The sequence below is a fragment of the Osmerus eperlanus genome, chromosome 27 (assembly GCF_963692335.1).
Source record: "Osmerus eperlanus chromosome 27, fOsmEpe2.1, whole genome shotgun sequence".
Classification (NCBI taxonomy): Eukaryota; Metazoa; Chordata; class Actinopteri; order Osmeriformes; family Osmeridae; genus Osmerus; species Osmerus eperlanus.
The window spans coordinates 1,928,565-1,953,979 of record NC_085044.1 but is presented as its reverse complement, the minus strand read 5'-3'; the positions used below and the strand labels follow the sequence as shown (position 1 = coordinate 1,953,979).

General features: G+C 48.7%; 2 protein-coding genes across 4 annotated transcripts; both read left to right on the top strand.

Moving 5' to 3' along the window:
• The first annotated feature begins 4,092 nt into the window (after window positions 1-4,092).
• kptn (kaptin (actin binding protein)) lies at window positions 4,093-8,031 on the top strand. Of its 2 annotated transcripts, none has more exons than XM_062453938.1 (11): window positions 4,093-4,443; window positions 4,740-4,822; window positions 4,920-5,004; window positions 5,364-5,418; window positions 5,785-5,863; window positions 5,985-6,058; window positions 6,182-6,288; window positions 6,495-6,636; window positions 6,775-6,910; window positions 7,226-7,399; window positions 7,546-8,031. In XM_062453938.1, exons 1-11 carry the CDS (start codon window positions 4,233-4,235, stop codon window positions 7,708-7,710), a joined length of 1,311 nt encoding a protein of 436 aa, XP_062309922.1. In that variant the 5' UTR covers window positions 4,093-4,232; the 3' UTR covers window positions 7,711-8,031. The 2 variants fall into 2 exon arrangements, with proteins under 2 accessions (XP_062309922.1, XP_062309923.1); XM_062453939.1 differs by having other exon boundaries at window positions 7,186-7,399; window positions 7,546-7,684.
• Window positions 8,032-8,390: 359 nt separating this feature from the next.
• Window positions 8,391-25,079, top strand: nova1 (NOVA alternative splicing regulator 1). Of its 2 annotated transcripts, none has more exons than XM_062453936.1 (4): window positions 8,391-8,990; window positions 16,306-16,449; window positions 22,757-22,923; window positions 23,884-25,079. In XM_062453936.1, exons 1-4 carry the CDS (start codon window positions 8,828-8,830, stop codon window positions 24,904-24,906), a joined length of 1,497 nt encoding a protein of 498 aa, XP_062309920.1. In that variant the 5' UTR covers window positions 8,391-8,827; the 3' UTR covers window positions 24,907-25,079. The 2 variants fall into 2 exon arrangements, with proteins under 2 accessions (XP_062309920.1, XP_062309921.1); XM_062453937.1 differs by lacking the exon at window positions 8,391-8,990 and adding an exon at window positions 12,738-13,072.
• The last annotated feature ends 336 nt before the right edge of the window (window positions 25,080-25,415 follow it).

Genomic DNA, 25,415 nt, shown 5'->3' with positions numbered 1-25,415 from the left:
CACAAGCTAATTAGAGGTACAAAGTGGACGCACAGTAACCCCTCCCTTCTCTCTCTCTTTCTCGTTTTCTCTCTCTTCCCCCTCTCCCTCTCTCTCTCTTTCTCAGTCTCTCTATTTCTCTCTCCCTCTTTCCATCTCTATGGGCTGCCATATATTTCAATTCAAAGTAAATTTCGTTTTTCACATAAAACAGTCCACCAAGAACTAAATCTATGCAATTCAATTATTTGGAAAACTGAAAAACAACTAATATAATATGGACATCGAATGTCTATCTTTCGGAAATTAGAACAATATGACTTAGATTTAAACAAATTATTAGGCCTATAGGCCCACATGATAATGAAAGACCTGATAATAAAGTCCATAAGAACATTGTCCAAAATGTAATTTTCATTTGTAATTTAAATACATTAATGGGAATTCTACAAAATCAAATGCTACCCTCTTTTATTGTGATCAAATAAAACAATTTGTTAGAAGAAATTGCCACTTTTGATTGTGCCTTCAGAAAGTTTTTTGTTCTCTGTTTACATCTGGACCTTGAGTTTCTTTAAGCAATATGTTGTTGTGTTGTCAGATCGTTACCAGATTACTGTAAACTGCGTTAAACCTGTGCAATAAACTATGTGATCTCAACACATTCGAAAATACACGCACGAACACACACGCATGTACACACACCCACACACACAAATTCACAAACACCCACAAAGCTCATTTGATTTATCATAATATGCTTTATCTGAAAAGTAAGTATCTTATCTCCAGATAAAGGCAGGAACGAGAGAGCAATCCATTCAGTTGTAGAGAGACACACTCAAAGAGATATTGTGATATCAAACAACAGAACAGAAGGAACTGCAGGTGGATTAAACTGACGTATGAATACAACTTTTTGAAACATCCAAAAACAAGAACGAGCAGACGGTATATGGTTCTTTTCGGGCACAGTTTGACGATGAAGACTTCAGGTTGACTTTACATCAACCAACGAATCCCAGGAGATTTGAGACAAGATATCGAACCCAGGGACCAATACTTTCATGGACTAACTTTATTGGTTGAGTAAGACAGAACAGGGAAGTGCTTGGCAACAGCAGTCGGAAACATTGTTAAAATATGTGTATTTCTTCTCTGTTTCTTTTTTATGTTGTAATACTTTATTCAAAAAATTTCGTTACAATAAAGTTGTTTTAGTGTTACACGTGCGGAAGTATGTTGGTGTCAGTTATAAATAATGATGTGTAAAATAAATTAGATGAGCAAAAAGATAAATACAAAGACAAAGAAAAAAACCTGTTAAGTTTTGTAACTAACAAGTGTTGAGTAATAGTAGGACTTCACAAATAGAGCTTACCTCTGAATTTATGTAAACCGAAATAAAAGTAATGGATTTTGATCCAGAATGACAATGGGTTGACAATTGAAGAACATTTTAATGTTTTCTAACAAAGATTTGACCAGTTTCCAGTCATCATTATTTTCTGTGTTCTGACCAGTTCTGGTTATATTATTGACAAGGATATAATATATAATATATTTATAAATTATATATATATATAATATAATTTAATATCAGTACAAACGTAGAACACATATTCCCAGATGACAGATCCGATAGATTAGGGGACAGATAGACATGGAGCTGCACGAGCAATTAGAGAAGTAGGGAAAAACTCTGAGCTGCTGTAATCCCTAGACACATGCTGCCACGTGCCCCACCCTCTAAACACACACAGACACATACACACACACAGACACATACACACACACAAACACATACACACATATACACACACACGCGTGCCAACTGGTGCTATGGAAGAGGTTTGGGATTATTTTAAATTGGAGAACTGACTGTAATACAAAGACAAAAGAGAGAGAGAGAAAGAGAGAGAGAAAGAGAAAGAGAAGGAGAGAGAGAGAGAGAGAGAGAGAGAGAGAGAGTGAGAAAGAAAGACAGAGAAGGAGTGAGAGATGCAAACAGACAGAATGGCAAAGGAGACTCAGGTTTTGAAGGAAGGGCAGGCCAGGAAACAACCAAAACAATAGAAAAAACTGTAAAAAGAGAGGTTGCAAGAATCCAAGAGAGGTTGGCACTCAGATCTCGGTGATGGGGTGGAAATAGATAGGTGGAGGGGTGGCAAAGGAAAACCAGGTGAAGAGGTGGACAGGATTGAGGGAGGAGAATAGTCTGGGCCATGTCCTCACTGACACACTGCAATGCTTAATCCAGATTAGAATGTCTAAAACGGGTCGGGTAAATCTGCTGGCCAGCCAGTAAAACAGAGTGTGCTGTCAGTCGCAATCACTCACAGCACACACACACACACACATTAATACTACCCCCCCCCCCCCCGCCCCTACACAAACACACACATCCCTAATCCCCAACACAGTGGCAATTTGCAATTGTGTGGAAACACTTTGTGTTCTCACACACCACACCAGTCACACACACTAGTACACAAAGACACACGCAGACACACACATCCTAATCTCTTGTGCACACTCAGTACCTGGTGCACCAGCAAGCCCACAGCACAACAACCCCCACCACTCTGTCCTTCTCACAGCCTGTCTGAGCACACCAGCTGGCCTCACCAATACTGGAAGAATCTATCTATGCATCTGTGCATCTGTGCATCTGTGTATCTGTGTATCTGTGTATCTTTGTATCTTTGTATCTATGTATATGTATCTTTGTATCTGTCGATTTGTCTGTCTGTCTGTCTGTCTGTCTGTCGGCCTATTTGTCTCTCTGTCTGTCTCTCTGTCTGTCTGTAGCTTTTTACTTAAGGTTTGCTTCATATTTTGTCACGCAATTCATCCTACAAACACTACAGTCTCATGCTATTAGTGAAACTTCCTGTAATTCACCCCCAAAAAAGCGATTGTGCTGGATTTGCATATTGCCTCATGTCATTCCTCTGTCTGTGGGGTTTCTGTGTGTGTACGTTTTGTGCTTCTCGCTCTTTCTCTGTGTGTGTGTGTGTGAGAGTGTGTGTGATGAGTCAGGGGATGGTGTCTGAGGTGACAGTGTAGGTGACTGATTGCATTGGACAGTAATCTCGGGGTGGAGATTACCTGGGTGGTATTAGGGGAACTGGGTGCGTGGAACAGTTAGTGCTGAACTGGGAAAAAGGGCCAACGAGTCCAGTGGACGTCCTTTTTCTCTGTCCAGTCGACTCTGACGCAGGAACGTTGATGTTTAGATTTCGAGAGTAAGCCTGAAAGTGACACTGAAACTGTCACAATTTCACATCTCCATCACGTCAACAGTTAAATCTCGTGTCCTTATTGTGACAGTTTTACTGCTAACTGTAACATGGTTTTGCTGACATAGCCTAAACGTTAAACATATATTGCGTTGACATGTGGCATGGTCAATTACTTGTAATTCATTAAAATGTTAAGTTTATCCATATCCTAACTGTGAAGCATCAAAGTACATCTGAAGAGAAGGTGCACACGTTAACTAACAATTCTCAGTCAGTTTGATAAACGTTTGATGCAGATTCAATTAAGCATCAAGCATGAGGCTTCTTACAACACCTGAACAATTCCACTGAAAAGAGGCACAAAGGAAAATATGCTCTTAATTTTTGGTTAATTTAATAACCCCTTGTATACCTAGCTACAAGTCAGGTGCTAACAGACATAAAGTCATCAAAGACGGAATATTATTTTACTTCAAAATAAACCTCCCATTCCAGTAGTGCTCATCCATCCTGCTGAACTGTACTGCAGCGTGATGGCGTGGTGGCGCCCTCTTGTGGATCAATCTTCTTTCGGTCCTAATAGATTTTTATGTACCTTAACGTATTATGTTATTAATTGAAACACTAAATATTCAAATACTAGGTTAAAAAAACATATCTGTACTATTAAAAATGATATAAACAATATTTCAAATTAAGTTAGTTATAGACGAAAGATGTGTGTACCATTCTTCTTCCGCTAATGTTCCAGCCGGTTTCCCTCTGTGTCTGATTGGTTGAATTTAGATTACTTTAACAATTGGCTACGCAGCATGTCAATAAAAAATCTGTAGGATAATTGGTTATACGGTTTCAACAATTTCCTGATTTCCCAATAGTCCCTCCCAAAAACGGATGTTGTGATTTTGATCTATCATGTGCGAAACAGACGTTTCGCTAACGGAGCATGTGTTGTTAAATTCTTGCATAATCGGACTATAAAATAAGTGATCAAAAAAAATCTCTGGGATGTTGCACGAAGCGAAAGAAACGTGTCCTTTTGCCGAGGACAGTTTTAGCCGTTTTTTGACTCAGAGTAACATGTACGGCCTCTGCCAGGCAGGACAACAAGAGTTACTGGCTGCGACTTTGAAAGGCAAAGTAGTCTGTTTCAAGTACCAAGACTTACTACAGAAAATCAGACCTGTTGCCAAAGAGGTCCAGTTCACTTACATACCAGGTGAAGTCCAGTCCATTCAGCTTTTCTTGTTGCAATCAGCTATGGCAAGCGAGTAGCCTATTCAAAGTTATCACATGTCGAAGAAAATCTTGTCATTATATCTCACTATAATGTTTGTGTGCATTTGAGAATGGAAATGTACAGTAGGGTCCTCAAGCTAGAGACCACTAGTCAAGATAATTATGTATACGTGTGCGTGTGTGTGCACACTGTAGCTTACTGTCTGTATAACGGCTAGCTGGAGGGAGATCAAACGTACAAGAAGTTTCTATATTGACCTTTAATTATCTCTCCAGTTGACGCTGAGATTGTATCAATCGATGCGTTCACCAAGTCTCCACCAAACCGAGGGCTTGTTGTGGGAATCACCTTCATCAAGGTATGCAGACATCTCCCCTCTCCATCTCCTCATGCATCAAGCAGAGTATCTTCACAACAACAAACGTGGCCTAATAGAAAGCCTCGTCTCTCCTCAGGATTCTGGCGACAAAGCAACTCCGTTCCTCAACATTTATTGCGATTACGAACCAGGTTCTGAGTTCAACCTGGAGTCAATTGCACGTAAGTCAGATGTCGTGTTGTGACAGCGTATTTATATTCACATAATTGGACATCATTGTTTGTCGTATTTAGAATTAGAAATACTTAGCTGGACACGCAGTTACATTTACATTTACATTTAGTCATTTAGCAGACGCTCTTATCCAGATCGACTTACAGTAAGTACAGGGACATTCTCCCCGAGGCAAGTAGGGTGAAGTGCTTTGCCCAAGGACACAACTCATTTGGCACAGCCGGGAATCGAACCGGTAACCTTCAGATTACTAGCCCGACTCCCTAACCGCTCAGCCACCTGACTCCCAGGGCTGTTGCCCTCTTTTCTACATGTTACTGCAGCAGAGTGTGTGTTCCTTCCCTAGAGAGCTGTCTCAACCTGGAGCTGCAGTTTACGCCGTTCCAGCTTTACCACACAGAGTGAGTCGCTCAAACCGCACCTGTCAAAAGGCAACCCCATGTTTTGAAATCGATTCAGTGTTTATCAACTGAAACCGCTCCGTATTGGCGACATTTGCTGAAGTGGTGTTCCTGGTTGTGTGTGTGCTTGGAAAACTGGATGACTGTTTGAAAACGTCTGATTGTATGACAGTTTTATGCTTTTTGGATTCAAACCGTTGTGATCTGTGAAACAAAGAGCCTGTGTATGATGTCACCCTGATTCAGGGTGCATAAAGAGCCTGTGTATGATGTCACCCTGATTCAGGGTGCATAAAGAGCCTGTGTATGATGTCACCCTGATTCAGGGTGCATAAAGAGCCTGTGTATGATGTCACCCTGATTCAGGGTGCATTGTGGAGATGCAGGCAGCGAGACCGTCTTTCTGCTAAGTGGTCACGACCAGAGAATCCACCTCTACAAAGAGGTGACGTGTGACTCGATCGATCTTGAATTCATGAAAACGTTTTTTTGGGGGGACAAAGTTTGCTTTAGCGTGAGACGAATCCTATCCCGCTCTGACAAACATTTGACACTCTCTCTCCCAGAATGCCTCGCTTCACCAGTTCGAGGAGCAGCCAGTGGAGAGGCTGTTCCCTGAACTGCAGAAACTACCGAGCAAGTTAGTCTGTCTCTCTGTCCAATTCTGCAGGGCTTGTGGAAGTTGATATGGTATGATTAATTAAATGACCCTATGACGTTGGCGGTGACGGTGTGTTTGTGTGTGTGTGCGTGTGTTCTGCAGTGTTCTGTGGATGGATGTGTTAAGTATCCCAGGAGACCGCCGCCTGTCCGCGTTCGGCTGTCAGAACGGCTGTGTGGGTCTGGCTCTGGTGGACCAGACAGGGCCTGGTGAGGACACACACACACACATCCTCACGCACACACACGCTCATACACTCCACCCATCAACCCACAGGGTTTTTTCTTTCTCATGCTGTGATTTTAAACCCTAACTGTCTGCATGCAGGGTACGCATTATTACATTGGTGTGTGTGTGTGTGTGCGTGCTCACGTGTGTGTGTGTGTGCGCTCATGTGTGTGTGTGTGTGTGTCAGAGGTACTACAGAGCTGGAGTATACAGCAGGACAGTCCCATCTCCACTGTCCTGCTCTTCCCTCTCCCCTGCCAGACTGACTCTCCCCACGAGGGGTACAACCTACTGGTGACCAGCACCATCGAGATGGCCGTGGTGTACAGGTGAGAGCCGTCCCCCACAGGGCTCGTCCAGCGCCCGGAAGACCACACGTGGGGGGGGGGGGGGGGGGGGCGACAGGTGCAGCTTAGTGGTTAGAGCGTGTGCCTGCGGATCGAGTCACGCGGTCCGGTCTTCCGCAGGGACGTGCAGGAGAGCGGCGTGTCTCGCCCCGTGTGCCTCGCGGGGAGCGACCAGAGCGACGCGCTTCTCTGCGCGCTGACGGTGGATCTGGACTTTGACGGGCAGAGGGAGATTCTCCTGGGAACCCACGGGCAGGTGAGCACACAGCTCTTCATCACTGCAGGAAGGAGGCTCTGTGAGTCTGTGTGCTCTCTTGTTCACACGGCACTTTGTGCGCGCGGATGTCAGTGATGTGTTTGGATTTGGCAAACGCTTTTATCCGGAGCAACGTACGGAAGGGCTGATTTGAACTTGCAATCTCTTGATCTGCAGTTAAATGCTCTTTGAAGGCTTCGTGTTTTAATGTAGATTTCGTCCAATATACATACTAATGCATACCCTTCAGTTCCTGTACTTCACTGATTGGTCAGGGATTTGGAGTTGTGATCCAAACAGATTCTTGCCATTCAGGAGCTGCTCTGCTACAAGTTCCAGCAACCAATGAGAGGGGCCACGGGCCAGTTCCAACTGCAGTGGAGGCGGAGCTTCAAGAGCCCCTTGCTGTCCATCATCTACCTGGACCTGACGGGCGACGGGCTGAAGGAGCTGGCTATTTTAACGCTGAAAGGACTGCACATATTACAGGTAGACACACATAGTGGCTTGAGCATAAGTCTACACATCAAAGCACACCTCCACAAAAGAATAGAGTAGCATATATGTATATATTAAGATATCGTATAGAGATATTGTATGGTTTGTCTTCAACTTTTTTCCCCTCATCTCACTAGCATAGTCTGACCAGTACAGCAGATCTCGTCCTCCAGCGATTGGCTCAAAGAGTTTCCATTCTGACGACTGCGTCCGAGGTCCAGCCAATCACAGGCCAGGATACTGAGGAGAGTGATGTTGCAGCCAATAAGGAGCTGGATGCTATAGAGCCACCATCGATATAGAGACTTCCATCTCAAGTTGAGACCTCCATTCTGTTGCCTACAGTTTATATGTAACTGTGCTGACTCTGTGATGCCTGAGAGAGCTGGAGTTTTACACGCCTCTTTGAGAATCAGTATCATTATAAAAAATGTTTATTTATTGATGATGTTATTTAGGATCATGATTCATGAATCTTTAAGTTCAATATTTATGTACATGGTACATGTGCTTGCATTGCTGACAGTGTTGCCAAAATATTGCAATGTCTTTCCAATTAATTGATTTATCGTGCAGAAAAAATATAATAAAACACTAGTGCCTACTTCCAACAACACGACAAAAGATTGAGATTGCGGGCTTATTAAAAAAAAAAAAATGTTTGCTAGAAGTGTAATCTATCTTCGAAGTTTTTTAACCGAACAGGGAAAAACGGCTAAATTCACTCATGGAATTGAGTCCATGTGACGTCAGCTCGCGCTCTTGACAGCGACCGTCCGGAGATGCCCTGGTCGCACCGTCAGGCTCGCCTCTCACCGGTCAGCGGCAGTGTGGTCCACTCCTGAGATTTCAGAGAATATTTCCCCCACTTACGAGTACAAAGACAACAATAGCAACAGCCGCACTTTTCCGTTACCGACCTTCCAAAGACTTCCCACATCCCGGAAGATGGCGTTAAAATAATAACAAAAAATATTCTCAGTAGTCCCCAAATCTTAAATAATGTTTACCTTTTGAATAGTTCATCGTGTTACCACAGACGCACACACTGCATTATTCTGTGAAAGACATTCAGGGATTGCGCATGAATAGGCTCGCCTGAGAACAATTACCAGAACGAACACAGCTTTTGAAGTGTCAGGAGCGCGTTAACGAATGCATTTCTCTCAGTGGCTTTTTATATTTAGCTTTCTGTGACGCTCCGTAAGACACCAGTCGAGTCGTGAACAAGACAAACCGAATGCACTGTTTCGAGTCATCTTTGTGCCGGTGAAGAGAGAAGGTAAAGACGTTTCGAGGCAAAAAAAAAGAACAAAAAACTTGACAATTTCGAGAGAACTCGAAGTCGCTGTGATGTGGTGAAAAGCGCGCCGTGGAATAACGCATATTTATTAGGCGACTAACTGGTCAGGTCTGAAAATGATGATGGCCGGTGGAGCAGTTGAACAAAACGGTGTATTCTCGATTCCTCATCATCACAGTCAACAGCCACACATGGATACTAATCTCCCCGACTCCCGAAAACGGCCACTGGAAACTCCAGCCGAAGAGGCCTGTTGTACCAAGCGCACCAACGTTGGAGGTAAGAGAAATCAAATAGCCGCTTGTCCATCGGTGTCTTATCAACACTGTCTCATGCGCTTAAGTCAAACAGTGCCTCTTGTCACAGGGGCTTTGCTGATGATGTGAATATACATAAACTTGTCATCAGTCTATAAACATTTCCAAACATTTCCCATCAATATTTTCTTTCTAGAAGATATGTCTTAACGGCCGTATTGAATGGATCGTGTCGTTTTGGGCGCCCAATGGAATGATCATATGTTCTACAAGCTATCGCGTTCAAAATGTCAAAATCATCCTTTAATCAGAACCACTGAATGATATAAGACTATACTGGTCTGCACATCCCTACATAGGCCTACTTGACCTAGATTACAAGTTACAACACAGTAAACGAAAACAAATAGCACTTTCCTCTGAGTCAAGACACTGTCAGTTCAACAATGTTAGTTCCGAACCCAGTAACCCTTCACGTGCACATCTGGACATCCTGCACGATGTTCTGCGTGGAGAGGAAAGCACGGATGTCGTCGTCAAGCTACGCACATCAATGGTGTAGTGATTACAATTCTGATAGTACGTAGGCCTTATATATATACTGCCAAGGAAAACTATAAATCGTTGCTCCCTTGGTTATAAACCAACTCCTCATTCTTTTAAGTAAGTAAGTAAAGTTTATTTGTATAGCACTTCTCACAGTAAAAAATCACAAAGTGCTTCACAACAAAATTCAATATACAACTCGGCATTAAGATACAAGAAAATGGTAAATATTAAACATAACAAACAACCATAAAAAAACCATGACTAACTAAAAGCCTGCTTGAATAGCAGTCTTCAATTTGATTTTAAAAGTCACACAACGTAGAAAGGATTTTTAATGGGTTTTCACCACAAATGTGGTAATTCTTGGCATCATAAGGCTGTACTATAACATGCAATATTGCAGCTGTTTAAGAGCCTGAGTAATATAATATAATTACACAAAAATGGCCTTGTCGGCATCATTACTTTCTTAGAATACGCTTTAAAATACAATATTGCTGATAGTACCCTAAATAATGTGGTAGAATGACACTTCAAGAAAGGCTTATGTCTCCAACTTGAATCCCTTTCAATTCCGCAAGGTGCTGTTTGTGAAAAGGTGTTCTGTTGTAACAATGAGTTACACTCCCTTTCTTAGATTGTAGAAATCTGAATTCTCATAACTGTGACAGCATGGGCTTGTGTGTGTGTTTCATGTTGTGGCTGGATGAATTACGGCCGTCATCATCCATGACTAGATGTTGAGAAAGACAACGACATCTCCATAACATCAACTGTCTCTTCATCCCAAACCCCCCGCCTTATCCTACGCCCGAACACAAACGATGTTGTTTGGATTTCCTGTGGAAACGGCACTGCAAAACAGTGACAGCAACACACACACACACACACACGTTTGCGCCTGACGCCCAGATGCTGCACCACACACACACACACACACACACACACGTTTGCACCTGACACCCAGATGCTGCACCACACACACACACACACGTCTTCTTCAAGCACTAATGTTCCTCAGCATGTTTCATTAGTAAGATGCACCATACAGGATGCTGTTGCTAATGACTCAGTCCCCATAGCTGTGGGACAGGACGTGTCTGGGGTTCGGAAGCCCCCTCGTTCTCTGGCTCCTTCATCACTGGCCCTGGTTTGGTCTCCGAGCCCTTCATCACTGGCCCTGGTTTGGTCTCCGAGCCCTTCATCACTGGCCCTGGTTTGGTCTCCGAGCCCCGCGCTCCTCAGTAGAAACCATATAATAGGCAAACACAGAGTAGCAAAACATGATGCGATCCATCTCCAGTCGGGTTGTGTCAGCCAATCGCACCGTTGACGAGGTGCGAGACTTGTGTTTGTGCTCGCTCCTTTGCGTGACAGGGGTGAGATTGTCGGTGTGATGTCACACAGAGCAGGGGAATGCACACCCTATAGAGCTGACGGAATGCCGGAACATTCTTACTACAATGAACTGAGGAAGCAAGATTTATTTCATTACGCTTGGTTTAATACAATCACCCACCTAATTGTATTAGCCCTATCCTTTCGGTGTGTGCAGCACTCGATATCTGTACTTTTGTAAAAATTAATGTTATGTGGTGATGGAGGAAAATGATTTGATAATCTTCGACAACGGGGAGGAACGCACACCTCCTGACCGCGTCTGATATCGATCACATCGTCCATCCTGATCAATAACATGACGGGCTGTTACCATAACAAAGAGGAGAGAGAGAGGCCGTTCTCTCACACAGGCTCGTCCACATCACATATCTGAGAATCACCGGCAGATCGCCGTCAGTTGAAACAAACGCACCCGGCCCCTCTCTGAATCAGCTGTACACCTTCTCTGCTGAACACAAACGTATATTTTGCTTGTTGCTTCATGCAAATTTTACTTGTAATTGGCCCATATCCCGTGGCCCCTGTTACTGGCTAGCGTGCTGGATCCAAACCCATGTATCAGAAGGATTAGCTGTGATATGCTAATGTTACTAATGGAAACCTTGGCACAGGAATGTGAGCAGGTGTTTTTTTGGTGAGAAGGACACAGGTGCCCTTGCAGAGCTATGTGACGTGAGTAGACTGTAGATGAACCAGGTGGGAAAGAGACAGAGACAGAGAAGGGAGGGGAGGGAGAGCAGAGTGAATGAGGAGGGGAGGGGAGATGGAGTGTGTGTGAGAGAGAGAGAGAGATAGAGATGAAGAGAGATAGAAAAGAGAGAGAGAGGCCAACAGGGAAACAATGCCTATGTTCACCAGTGAGTCTAGGCAAGACAATGAATGTGATTGGTTTATGGCTGCGATTTACTGCAACACATTCCCCCAGATGCGGATGTGCACCTGTAAATACCCCAGTTTGTGCTGAGCTTCAAAGACTGGAAAAAACCTTCTAGATAATGAAAGCGCCTATTAAAATTGGGACATGGGATTCTGGATGCTCCTTGGAAATTACTATTGACTGAAGCCAAACCCCACTCATCTATATACACACCAGCACGCACCGACACACACACACGCGCGCTCACACAAGCATGCGCACGTAAGATAGCGCTCTCTATAGAAGATTTACAGGCGTAGTGATTGGCTTCGTCGCCCCCCCCTCCACCATTCTGCGGCACTGCCATTTGCAGTAGTTGATGAGCCCCTCATTCCCCCCCCCCCAACCCCCTTTCCTCCGACCGCCCTCCCCCCCACCCCTCTCCAACATGGCGGTGCGAGGGGAGGGGTGCGGGGGGCGGGGTTGAAGGGAGAAGGTAGGAGGGCAGGGGGGGGGGGGCGTACAGCAGGCGCTCCACGAGCCCTCCTCCTCCACCTCGTTCATCATCCACTCGCGGCGTCCACACACACAAACGCACACACCTCTGCAGCCGCCACTCAAGGTCACCCTGCAACGCTCCGAACACACATGCAACCCCCTTTGCTACTTCCCTGTCCTTTTCCACTTCAAAAACCACCCCAAAAGATACGTGAATCGGCCCCGCTATTCTTTATAGAGCTGCGTCAAAAGAGGTGGAGTGGGAGAGAGAAAAATTCAATTTTTGGGGGAGATGGGGGGGAGGGAGGCGGAGGGGGGCGGAGGTGGAGTGGGGGCAGGCAATAAGGACAGGCATTGGGGTGTGGGGGCATGACGCGGCAGGGGGCGGAGGTTGCTGATTGGCCGGGCGAGGCGTCAGTCAGCTACGCCACTGCAGACAGACGGCCACTCGATGAATATGGATGAGAGCAGTGAGAAGGGTGATGCGGCAGCAGGGAAGACCCCCCCCTTCAAACCGGTGCGGGCTCGAACAATGCGTGGCGTCTTTCTCTGAAAACACTGAGCGTACGCATTAGCATTTTCTCAGACTATTGAGGCTCGGGCTGCAGAGATGGCTTGGATGCTGCTCCCTCCCTCTCACTGAGGTATCTAGACCTCGGCGAAATCGGGTTGGCTAGTCGCATTCCTCAACGCCACCATTGCACCTATGCCTAGCGTAACGTTAAGGTACCCTTTTGAGATTGCGCCCCGGCATTGATGGAGATCTGACAGAGGATTCGAACCAGCAGATCTCAGAATGGGTAAGAATCCTTTTTTTTTTTTTTTTTACTCTCCCTCCCTCTCTCTTTTTAATGTATTTTTCTCGGTGTGTTTCTGACTTGTTGAATACGCCGTCGTGTGTGAAACTCTTTATGTGGGGCATTTCGTACGGCGTGAGTCTCATCGGCTCATTAATGCCCGTTTTGTTCCACCGTCCTCACCGCTGTCAGTGGCAGGTTGGTCTATTGAAATGCAGAGTGGGTATTCTGAGGGATACTGAGGAGGAGGAGGAGGAGGAGGGGGGATGGTCACAAGGCATTTCCTCCTAACCCACCCCCCTTGAGTGACTCCACTAAACAGGTTTGTCTCTCTGACCATATATTTTACTCCTAGCCTCCCCGGCAGTGTACGATCGGGGTGGTGGTGCTGGTGGTGGTAGTGCGGGGGAGGGTTGAACTTAACCCCCCCCCCCCTTAGTGTCTTGGCTCCCCCAATGTGTTCGCTGTTTTCCCCTGTTCCCTGGCGGATTGCAGCAACAGATTGTCATGTTTACTCTACCACATGACGCCATTAAAACCTGTTACTGTGATTTCAGACACTAGGAGGGAATTAATTATTGACTAATGACAGCGGAACTGTGCTCCGAGGCCAGAGGAGGGGAATCTCAGCTGCTTGCCCCCCTGTCGGGCTTCCTCTGGATTGGAGAAACGTAGGGTAGAGAGGGAGGTTCATGTCCACCGGCTAACTGGTCTCCGAGACTCCACAGTTTCTTTTGTTCACTCGGGGGCTGAACCTCGCTTGTGTTTCGACTCTCTGACCGTGGAGAAAAGAGTCCCCTTGAATTGTGAACACAATGTCTGAGCCTCAACCACAGTCCTTACTTTTCCACCAAGGTCACTTACTGCCATTCGCGTCTTGAATAGGAACGGATGGCTGTTGAGCCGAATATTGTAGACGGGAAGGGACCTCGGTTTGAAGAAGGGTCTGACGGCATTAGAATAGGTGCTAGCTGGGTTATGGCGGCGAAATTCCTCTTTGGGAGGCGTTGTCATTATTTAGTATCGTTTACAACAAAACACATCGACTGTCTTGTCCTGTTGACGTAACATTTCAGTTGAAGATGATGAACGTTCACGTGTCCAGTGACACGTTGAGCGGAATGCGTCTTCCGACCCCGCCACCGTCCTCAGGACTGGCGGGATCGCGAGACATCGGGAACGACCCGAAATCTGAGGAACGGTTACCTCACCGTAGTAACAAGTCGTACCCGCCAGACCGTCTTATTTAATCCCACCAGTGAATATCCGAGTGTGACATGACAGGCATACTAATGGATCCCTGAGCAGAACCGACGTGTCGACTGCCTGTGAAATCCCACGATGTCACAGTGCCCATGTTCGTTATGATGTGGATCTAATGAGCACATTACAGGAGGTCAGTCAGTCAGGCTAAGACGCCGTCAGGGAGGTGGAAGTGTTGTGGACCTTCATCTATCCTTCCTGTCGCCCTGAGACAAGACCCCCATACATCTGTGTATCCCTCCAACCCCTGTGGCGTTTGTTTGCACCCGATTTGAAGAAACAAATTAGGTCTTTTGTTGCTTTCTATTTTGGTCGGGGCTGCTGGTGCCACGGTACGTGTTTCGGTTACGGGTTTTCATCCAGTCCTGACACGAGCACGTCCCTGGGCGTTCGAGCTCAAACAGAGTGACGTCACCCTCTCTGCCAGTGAGCCTGCTGGAGAGATCTCGGAGTGACATTCCATAGGAACACGGATGTAGAAGGGGAATGTGTACGGTCGACGGAGAAAAACAAAAAACAAATACAAAAACCAACCCTCGCTGCAGACTCCTACCCAACCCTGCACACCCTGAACCGATATTACCAAACGTTACGTGTTTTTTTTTTTTCACCCCCTTATCTGATCATGGGTGTTCGGTGTCTGTGTTGATTAGTGATGCCTTAAGTGGCTCACTCAGGGAGGCACTCTTCAAAATTAGGACCGGGTCCAAATCCACAGAGGGCTGATTGGTTCTGTCTGGATTAGCCATGTCACTCTGTAGGACCTTGTTAGGACACCACTCACCTCAGAGACGATGAAGCCTTGATTAGCCCCTACGCATCGAGGGGGAGCTCAGTCTGTTGAGAGCAGTGACTGGCCTTCTAGGTCTTTAGCCGATCGTCTGACAACGCGGCGGTGTCAGTCATGGAAGGGGGAGAGGCTCTGCGAAGCCCCGAATCCGAAACGGAGGAGATTTTTTCTGTCTTGGCAGACTCCACGTCAAACAAATCTGAAGGATTTGAGTCGCATATGCTCTCGTCAATCCCTCTTCGTCGCCCAGGATCCCCCCCATGTTAGGTTTAATGGACTGCAACCATATGACTGTTTTTACGTGTCGTCCATACATAGTGGCCTGCGAGCGACTTTGCTTCTTGCGTCATGCTGTTGGGCCACGGGGTTCCTGTGGCGCCAGATGTCTGTCGGGTTTCAGGATCGATCGTGAAGGCAGCACCTGGCTCGGTTCAAAAACCTTCACTGTGATATTCTGTCAGAGGGTTTCCGAAAGAGATACAGTTAAAATTAGATCTCTGCGAACAAGAAAGGAGGCCAGCATTTTTTCCTCCGCAGGAAATCTGGGACAGAACGCGTAACGTGTCACCGATCTCTGATGAAAATGTGGGACCCCTTTAACTCGAGAATCACACACACACACAAACGTAAAACCCCTCTCTAGACTCCTCTCCTGAACCGGAGGGATGTGACAGGAAGTGATGTGGGAGAAGGGATGTGACAGGAAGTGATGTGGGAGAAGGAATGTGACAGGAAGTGATGTGGGAGAAGGGAAAAACCCTCACAAAAACTCGAAAGGACGCTTGTTTTATGTTGCCCTGTGCCCTCGAGGGGCCGACCCGCAGCACAAATCAAACGCAACTCAGTCCCCTCTGTCAAACGCATGAGAGTAACGGATATGGGGGTCAGATGGATGAGTGGTTAGGGAGTCGGGCTATTAATCAGAAGGTTGTTGGTTCGATTCCCGGCCGTGCCAAATGACGTTGTGTCCTTGGGCAAGGCACTTCACCCTACTTGCCTCGGGGAGAATGTCCCTGTACTTACTGTAAGTCACTCTGGATAAGAGCGTCTGCTAAATGTAAATATTTGCAACCGACCCAGGTTTGTTTTACTGTGTCTGCTGGGGTGTATGTGACGTGTGGGGGGCTTCTTTACAAGCTCTGACCCCTTCTCTCTCCTTCTGTGTGTCTCTCTCTCCCCCCAGAGGAAGGCGAGTACTTTCTGAAGGTGCTGATCCCTAGCTATGCGGCCGGCTCTATAATTGGCAAGGGCGGCCAGACCATTGTACAGCTGCAGAAAGAAACCGGCGCCACCATCAAGCTGTCCAAATCCAAAGACTTCTACCCAGGTAAGAACGCCGGGCGAAAGCTGTGTGTCGTGTCGAGGCTCACACAGGTAACACAGGCAGGAGGTCACGACGCCGTGAGGGCAGCACTGTGTGTACGTCGGACGACGACGTCATCGAGTGTGTGTGTGTGTGTGTGTGTCGTGCGAGTGAGTGGAACAGACCCCATCTTTTGCTGCAGTTGGATTGCCCCAACTTAAGAGCCAAACCGGTTCTGTCTTGAAGGCTTCACCCAGAGCTGGAGAGCTTAGCAGGCTGTGTGCAGATTCCATATCTAGTATCGACTCCAGAAGCACCACGCAGACATACCAGTTCTTCCTCTTCCTGTTTGGCTGAACTCTAAGCATGGAGCCCATCCAATTTATTTGTGTTTGTGTTCCCCCAGAAGAACAATCATTCTTCATTCTGGTACAATGCAAGAACTGCATTTAATCAATTTCCTCCTTTAGCTGTCTGGCTGCCATTTTACCTCAAGATGGAGAGTGCAGGGGGGAGGAGGGGGGAGGGGGAGGGAGAAAAGGAGGGAGGGAAGGTGGGATGTAGGGAGGAAAGGAGGGGGGGGCATGTATCTAATGCACATGGAAAGCACCAGTGCCTCAGTAAGGCCCTGAACACGCTAAACATGGTTGTAACATAAATGGTGTGTGTGTGTGTGGGGGGGGGGGGGATGGGGGATGGGGGTCGCTCATGTTCGCAAGTGACCCCTTCCTGATGGAGGTCACGCCCCTCTGGATGCCTCCCCCCCTCCCCCCCTCCCCCTCCCCCTCCCCCCCCTCCCCCTCCCCCTCTCCCCCGGATGAGGAAGCGTTTTGTCCCCCGATAACAGCGAGTCAAAGAAATGATGGTGTTTTGTCCTTCATGCCTCGGAGGAGCCCGGTCCCATCTGAAAGAGAACAGGTGCGCCGGCCGTCCTCCCCTGATTAGGTCCAGATGTCGGCTGTGATAACCGACAGAACCAAACGATCCCGCTTTGTTAAGCAACTCAGCTTCAGTGTCAGTTCATCATCGTCAAGAGGAGCAAATGGCCAGAGCCAGCCCCAAGAACACGACATGCTCTCAGAGGTTACTCACAGACACAGACACAGGGACAGGGACAGATACTATTAACAGGCTTTTAATATAAGCTTCCAGTTAATTCTTCCGCCTCGAGCAATAAATTAAACCAACGATTATAGAGAGGAAGATGGCTCTCTTGGACTCAATTTAGCCTCTGAATGCCATCCTAGATTCTGACAGGGAAGAAAGGTCTGTCCCCTATTGTTAGACGAAACGTGGCGATCGGCGCATTTGAAGTGAGCCTTCCTTAGCTGACTGTTGCCTGCTGAAAACCATGAAACAGCTTAAGACATGGGCCAGAAGTTTTAAAACAAGAATGAAGCATGATGAATGATTCTCTGACTGGGCTTTGGCCACAGAACTCTGGCAACAAACACGAACACACAAACATCTCTTTCTTCCTCCCCTCCTCCGAGCTCCACGCACACAATCTCTTCTTGAATCCGAATCTTCGGAGCTAACAGAACCAGTGAAACTTCTCACAGAGTGAGAAGGCACACCCCTTGTCTTCAGGGGGGCGACAGTTGGGGACAGTTGAGCCTCTCTGTGCTGCTGTGTCCTTCTACCCTCTCTGTGGTCGGGTCATTGATGTGTTGATAGGCCACCACCTGCTCTGCCCCTCCCCCTTTCATTACACTGATGACTGACTGATAGAGTTCAGGGAGAGGGTGCTGCTGGCAGGGATCTGATTGGATGGTGTTAAAGTATGCCCCCCCCCCCCTTCCCTGAAAGTAAAATGAAACTACAACAGGGCACTATGAGTTAGAACTACATTTTCGGAGGTCAGCAGAAACGCAGCTCCCATAAACACCCGGGACCCAGACATCAGGCCTTTTCTGCAGCTGCACACCCGCACCTGTTATCCCCAGTGAGAAACAGAGAAACAGAGAAAACAAAACGTTGATAGTTATTTTTAATCCGTGACACGGTGTTGATGGATTTTAATTCAACGCATCGTATAATTTCCCCTCAGACCTCTCTGAGAATAACAGGGTGTTCGTCAGCCTGAGTGGATGAGAGCCTGGAGTGTTGGGGAGAGACTGGAGTGTTGAGGAGAGACTGGAGTGTTGGGAGAGACTGGAGTGTTGGGGAGAGACTGGAGTGTTGGGGAGAGACTGGAGTGTTGGGGAGAGACTGGAGTGTTGAGGAGAGACTGGAGTGTTGAGGAGAGACTGGAGTGTTGGGGAGAGACTGGAGTGTTGAGGAGAGACTGGAGTGTTGAGGAGAGACTGGAGTGTTGGGGAGAGACTGGAGTGTTGAGGAGAGACTGGAGTGTTGGGGAGAGACTGGAGTGTTGAGGAGAAACAATGCGTGGCTCTTTGTGCTCCAGCACGTTCGTTTGTTCCTCCTCTGGCTCTCCCTCCTCACCTCTCTTATCGGAGACTTGTGACAACATGTCATGCTAATTCGGTGCACATGCGGTTCATCCCTCCACACACACACAGACACACACTCACATGCACACGCACACACAGGCACATGCAGCCTATGTTTGTCTCTCTGCCCTTCCTTTGCTTACTCTACCTGCATCTCAATGACACTGTAGGAGACCAGCACTGACCAGCACTCCCCCCCCACACACACACACTGGAATCCATTCAGCTTCGGTTAGCTCTGCTTGGAAGATCCCACCCACCTCCACCCACCTCCAGTCTTCCCATCCGTCAGGGTAAGACAAGCCAGTGTGAATGGGAAGAAGGCCTTAATGGGATCTCTACGCCTCACACTGAGAGGGGGTTGAGATGGACGAGCGCTGATAGGGAGGGGAGAGTGTGGATGATGCACGGTCGTGTGTGACTGGACCAGGACAGAGGGACAGGGAGGGGGGGGGGGGGTAGGGGGGGGGGCACAGAAATAGCCCATTTGAATCTCTCTCTGGACGTGACCCCGGCCCAGCTGCACTCAGGCTGCTTCCAAACACGCCAAGTTTCTTCCTCCCTCTCTCTCCCTCGCTCTCTCTCGCTCTCTCTTGCTCATTCTCTCACCCTCTCTCGCTCTCTCTCGCTCATTCTCTCTCTCTCACACTCTCTCGCTCTCTCTCGCTCATTCTCTCTCCCTCACCCTCTCTCGCTCTCTCTCGCTCATTCTCTCTCCCTCACCCTCTCTCGCTCTCTCTCGCTCATTCTCTCTCTCTCACACTCTCCTTCTCGCCCTCTCTTGTTCTCTCTCTTGTTCTCTTTATCTGTTGTTCACCCTCTCCCTTCCTCTCGCTCACTCTCTCTCTCTCACACACCCTCCTTCTCTCCCTCCCCCCCTCCTTCTCTCTCTCCCCCCTCCTTCTCTCCCACACACCCTCCTCTCTCTCCTACCCTCCTTCTCTCCCTTCCCCCCTCCTTCTCTCTCCCCCCCTCCTCCTCTCTCTCTCCCCCCCTCCTCCTCTCTCTCTCCCCCCCCTCCTTCTCTCTCCCCCCCTCCTTCTCTCTCTCCCCCCCTCCCTCTCCCTCTGCTTCTCTGACAGTGCTAGTTCCTGATAGTATACGCTGAGTGAGACGACACAGGGTCGGGCCGACCCTCCAGAGTGTTGTTTTCCTGTTTGCTTAGTAACACTCAGGCCCCAACCCACTTTCTGTTACATGAGAGGATCTGTAGCAACACCCCCCCCCCCCCGTACGACGTACTGCGCACTCACGCATTCATACTGTACACACACACACCTCGACTGCCTCCCCCTAAACTGAGCTGATACACACATGTACACACACACACACACACACACACATATGCAGACTGCCTCCCCCTAAACTGAGTTGATACACACATGTACACACACACACACACACACACACACATGCAGACTGCCTCCCCCTAAACTGAGCTGATACACATATGTACACACACACACACCTCGACTGCCTCCCCCTAAACTGAGCTGATACACACATGTACACACACACACACACACACACACACACACACATGCAGACTGCCTCCCCCTAAACTGAGCTGATACACACATGCACACACACACTCCCAACTCAACAAACTCCAGGAAACACCAGGCTCCTCCTCTTCCAGCAGAGAGCCAAGCCAGCATATAAAATGTTCTTGACTGTTCTGAGCGGACAGATAAAATAGTAATGATGTCATCCAAGTATGAGGCCTGATGTTTCCGATTATCCGGAAAGCCCAACGCGTGACCTCACCCTGCAAAACGACACCGTTCGGTTTCGGGGGGGAGAGAGAGAACCGGGGGGCCTCCGTTGTACGGAGGTCACGTCAAGCCAAGCGACGTCAATGAAGCGCTTTGATGAGGACGGCTTTTAGTGGTCGAAAAAGCAGATAGTGTGGCCGTTAGCACTTTACGGCTCAGCACAGTTATAGAAGTGCAGTCTAAGGCTTTGGAAAGGAACCACAGGACCCCAGAACTACCTCTTCTCTTCCTCCTCCATGGGGAGAGAGTGTGCCATGGTGTGCCAAAACCCCTCCTCTAAGATTAAAGACACTGTTATGTTGCGTTTTATTAGCCTCACATATCAGATCCTACAGTACCGTCCTGCCTAATAATGCTGTCTAGTACTCCTGGTGATCTTGAGGGAAGTACACCCCGCCCAAATCATCTCTACGGAACCTCTGTTTATTGCGGTCTCTGACTACGCTTAGAAGTACTTAGTGTTTCGCTCCAAAACCGGTTATTTTGGCAAAGGGACAGAAACTCATCATGCTCTCTCCAGTGTATATACTAGTGTGTGTTTATATTTACATTTAGATTGTATACATTCAGCAGATGCTTTTATCGAAAGAAATGTGCGAATGTAGCACTTTCGAAGCAAATAGATCATGGATCAGAAGTGCATAGTTCTAACAGTATTTTGGTTTCGCTCTGGATTTTAGGTTTCACTGCATGTAGAAGACCTCTGTTCTCCAAAAGAGTTAGTAATACTTGTGTTTAGGCTGTGTGAATATGTACGCTGGTGTATTGGGTTGCATTTGCGCATAGCACGGCTGACAGCACCCGGTCAAAATGTCACCCAGTACACTTGAATATCCACCCTTGGAAATGTCCAGTATCGAAGGGTCACAGATTTGGAAGCGAACGAGAAACTCAATCCCTGTTTTGATAATGCTCTCCTTGGAGCCCGTCCAGTAGAAGGGCCCGAGTGTTTTGATAACTCTGATAGACGTTTCCTGAACGTGGACAGGTGCTCATGGGACAGATGTGTATCACCCAATCCGGTAAGAGGAGATGGAATGACATTATAAAGGCTTGGAACATGATTGGGTCCGGCCAGGACTCGAGTGGTGTTACCCAGAACCAGAAGAAGAGTTTTGGCCAGCTGGTCTTTCTGTTAGAAGAGAACTCCCCAGAGTTGGGGCATGACGACCGACTCTGCCAACGGAAAATGATCCATGTGCCACTTTGTTAGATAGAATTTTAGTTCCATTGGGTTGAGGGATTGAATGGGATTGTTGCTCACTGTGATATTGTTTGTTATTTTGACTTTCGAGGGCTTGTTCCCGGCTTCACATTGAATGTGAGATATGTCAGTGGGATTGAGTGTGTGTGTGTATGAGAGAGGGGGAGAGAGCAAGCCAAGGGGAGTAGAGAGAGAGAGAGAGAGAGAGAGAGAGAGAGAGGGAGAGAGAAAGAGAGAGACAGAGAAAGAGAGATAGAGATAGAGAAAGAGGGAGACAGAGAAAGAGAGAGCGAGCGAGAGAGAGAGCGTCAAAGAGAAGCCTGCAGGCTGTAGAATGGGCGCGCTGTTGCATCACCTGTTTCCACGGCGCGACTCCTTAACCATGGCAACGGAATTCCGGTAGGGCCAACAAGGGTGGTGGTGGAGTATTGGGGGGCATAAAGGCAGCCTTGAAGAGAGAAGGAGGCTCTTTGGAGGTCTATAGGAGGGGGAGGGGGGGACAGGGGAGGGGGAGGGAGACGGGGGGGGGGGGGGTGGAGACAAGCTGAGCGCGGCCAATCCCAGAATTCCAGAGCTGTGAAAGGGTTACATCATTAAAGTGGAATCTTTTGTCCGCTAGCGGTTTGTCACTGAAGTAGCTTTTTTTTCTCCTCCACAGAGCTATTGTTGATGGGGGGTAAAAATAAAGAAATTGTGTCATCAAACCTGATAAATCTTTAAATTTTTTCACCCTTAGCTGGTGTTACATGAAACCTTGTGGGACTAACTGGACAATTACATTTACTTTTCATTATGTAATTGTTTTTTACACTTTCACGTTGTTGCGTTTCAGTGTCATGACAAAGAAGGAAAGTTGTCATTAGTTGTAATTATGCCCCCCCCCCCCCCCTCCTATATAGGAACCACAGAGCGAGTGTGTCTGATACAGGGTACAGTCGAGGCTCTCAATGGCGTCCACAACTTCATCGCAGAGAAAGTCCGCGAGATGCCTCAGAGCGCTCAGAAGACTGAACCGGTCAGCATCATGCAACCACAGACCACCGTCAACCCCGACCGCGTCAAACAGGTGAGGCAGCGAGGCCAACTCCTCCACTACCACACCACACCGACACCACACCCACACCCACACCCACACCACACCCACACCACACCACACCACACCCACACCCATACCCACACCACACCCACACCACACCCACACCACACCCACACCCACACCCACACCCACACCCACACCCACACCACACCCACACCACACCCACACCACACCCACACCCACACCCACACCACACCCACACCCACACCCACACCCACACCACACCCACACCCACACCACACCCACACCACACCACACCCACACCACACCCACACCACACCCACACCCACACCACAAAACCCACACCACACCCACACCACACCCAGACCACACCCACACCACACCCTTCATCTCACAACATCGTACAAAGGCACATCTCAGGTTGGTATGGCCAGCGGTTGGGGGGTGGAGTCGTTGAATCACGGTCACGCCAGCACCCGCACGCCTTGTTCAACAGAGGCTGGTCTTTCTGCAGGTCTGATCCACTGCCTGGGTCTTGGCAGGGTCACGTAAGTGTGAGGGGGTTATTTTTTACCCCGCTGCCCTCCACAGTCAGACAACGCTGGGCAGCAGCTGCACTTTAAACCCCAGGATTAACAAACCGCTGAGTTCAGAGTAAAGAGTGAGGCGAGGGAAGTTAGATGAGTCAGTGAGAGATCTCTCTCCCTTTCCCTGTCTCTCTCCTTCTCTCTCTCTCTCTCTCTCCCTTTCCCTGTCTCTCTCCTTCTCTCTCTCTCTCTCTCTCTCTCTCTCTCTCTCTCTCTCTCTCTCTCTCTCTCTCTCTCTCTCTCTCTCTCTCTCTCTCTCCCTCTCTCCTCTCTCTCCTTCTCCCTGTATCTCTCTCTCTCTTTCCCTCTCTCTCTCTCTCTCTCTCTCTACTGCTCTGTGTCACTCACTGTCTCTCCTCCTCCCCCCTCTCTCTCTCCCCAGGCCAAGCTAATCGTGCCCAACAGCACGGCGGGCCTGATCATCGGTAAGGGCGGGGCCACGGTGAAGGCGGTGATGGAGCAGAGCGGCGCCTGGGTGCAGCTGTCCCAGAAGCCCGAGGGCATCAACCTGCAGGAGCGCGTGGTCACCATCAGCGGGGAACCCGAGCAGAACCGCAAGGCGGTGGAGATCATCGTCCAGAAGATCCAGGAGGACCCGCAGAGCAGCAGCTGCCTCAACATCTCCTACTCCAACATCTCGGGCCCCGTGGCCAACTCCAACCCCACCGGCTCCCCTTACGCCAACTCCGCCGAGGTGATGCCCAACGCGGCCGCCGCCGCCGCCGCCACGGCCTCCAGCCTCCTGGGCCAGGCCGGCCTCGCCGGGATGGGCGCCTTCCCTGCCGCCATGTCCGGCTTCTCCGGCAACGACCTGCTGGCCATCACGTCCGCCCTCAACACGCTGGCCAGCTACGGCTACAACACCAACACGCTGGGGCTCGGCCTCAACCCGGCCGCCGCCTCCGGGGTCCTGGCCGCCGTGGCGGCTAGCGCTAACCCCGCCGCGGCAGCCGCCGCCAACCTCCTGGCCTCCTACGCCAGCGACGCGTCCGGCGGAGGCGGGCACCCCGCGGCTGGGCTGGGAGGCTTCTCCCTGGGCTCGCTGGCCGCCGCCACGGGGGCTTCCAACGGCTACCTGAACGCCTCCTCTCCCCTGATGGCGTCGTCCCTACTGGCCACGGAGAAGCTGGCGGACGGGGCCAAGGACGTGGTGGAGATCGCCGTGCCGGAGAACCTGGTGGGGGCCATCTTGGGGAAAGGTGGGAAGACACTGGTTGAGTACCAGGAGCTCACGGGCGCACGCATCCAGATCTCCAAAAAGGGAGAGTTCATCCCCGGCACACGGAACCGTAAAGTTACCATAACGGGGTCGCCCGCGGCGACGCAGGCAGCCCAGTATCTCATCAGCCAGCGAATCACGTATGAGCAGGGTGTGCGTGCCACCAACCCACAGAAGGTGGGGTAAAAAAAATAATCTACGACAGAAGAGGAGAGAAAAAAGAGGGATGGAGACAGAGAAAGAGAATGGAATCAAGAGGGTCACGGAGTTCAAAAAAAGAAGAAAAAAAAAGAAGAAGAGGAAATGTCCAAATATCCGTTCAATATTTCAGTATTAAAAAGAGAGGATCTCAAAGAAGAGGGCCTGGATGAGAAATATCAAGATAAGTGTGTGTGATAATGTGAATGTGTTTTTAGGGACTGAAGTCCTGGTGTTTTTTAAAAAGTTGTGTCGAGTCCTTTTTGATGACGGGTGATCAGAGTAAAGCTGAACTGGTCCACTGCCACGCTGCAGATCTAGGGAGGGTGACTCCATGCGATTTCACCCTCTTTCAAAACCTCTCTGCTGGGTCTGCTCCTCGGTTTCCTTCGTTTTCAGTTTCTCTTCTTTTCTTTTGTCGGTCGTTTTCTTCGCTTCGCTGACGTCGACAGAGTCGAGAGCGTCGGGTTCCAGAAGAACTGGTGCTCGTGCCTTTT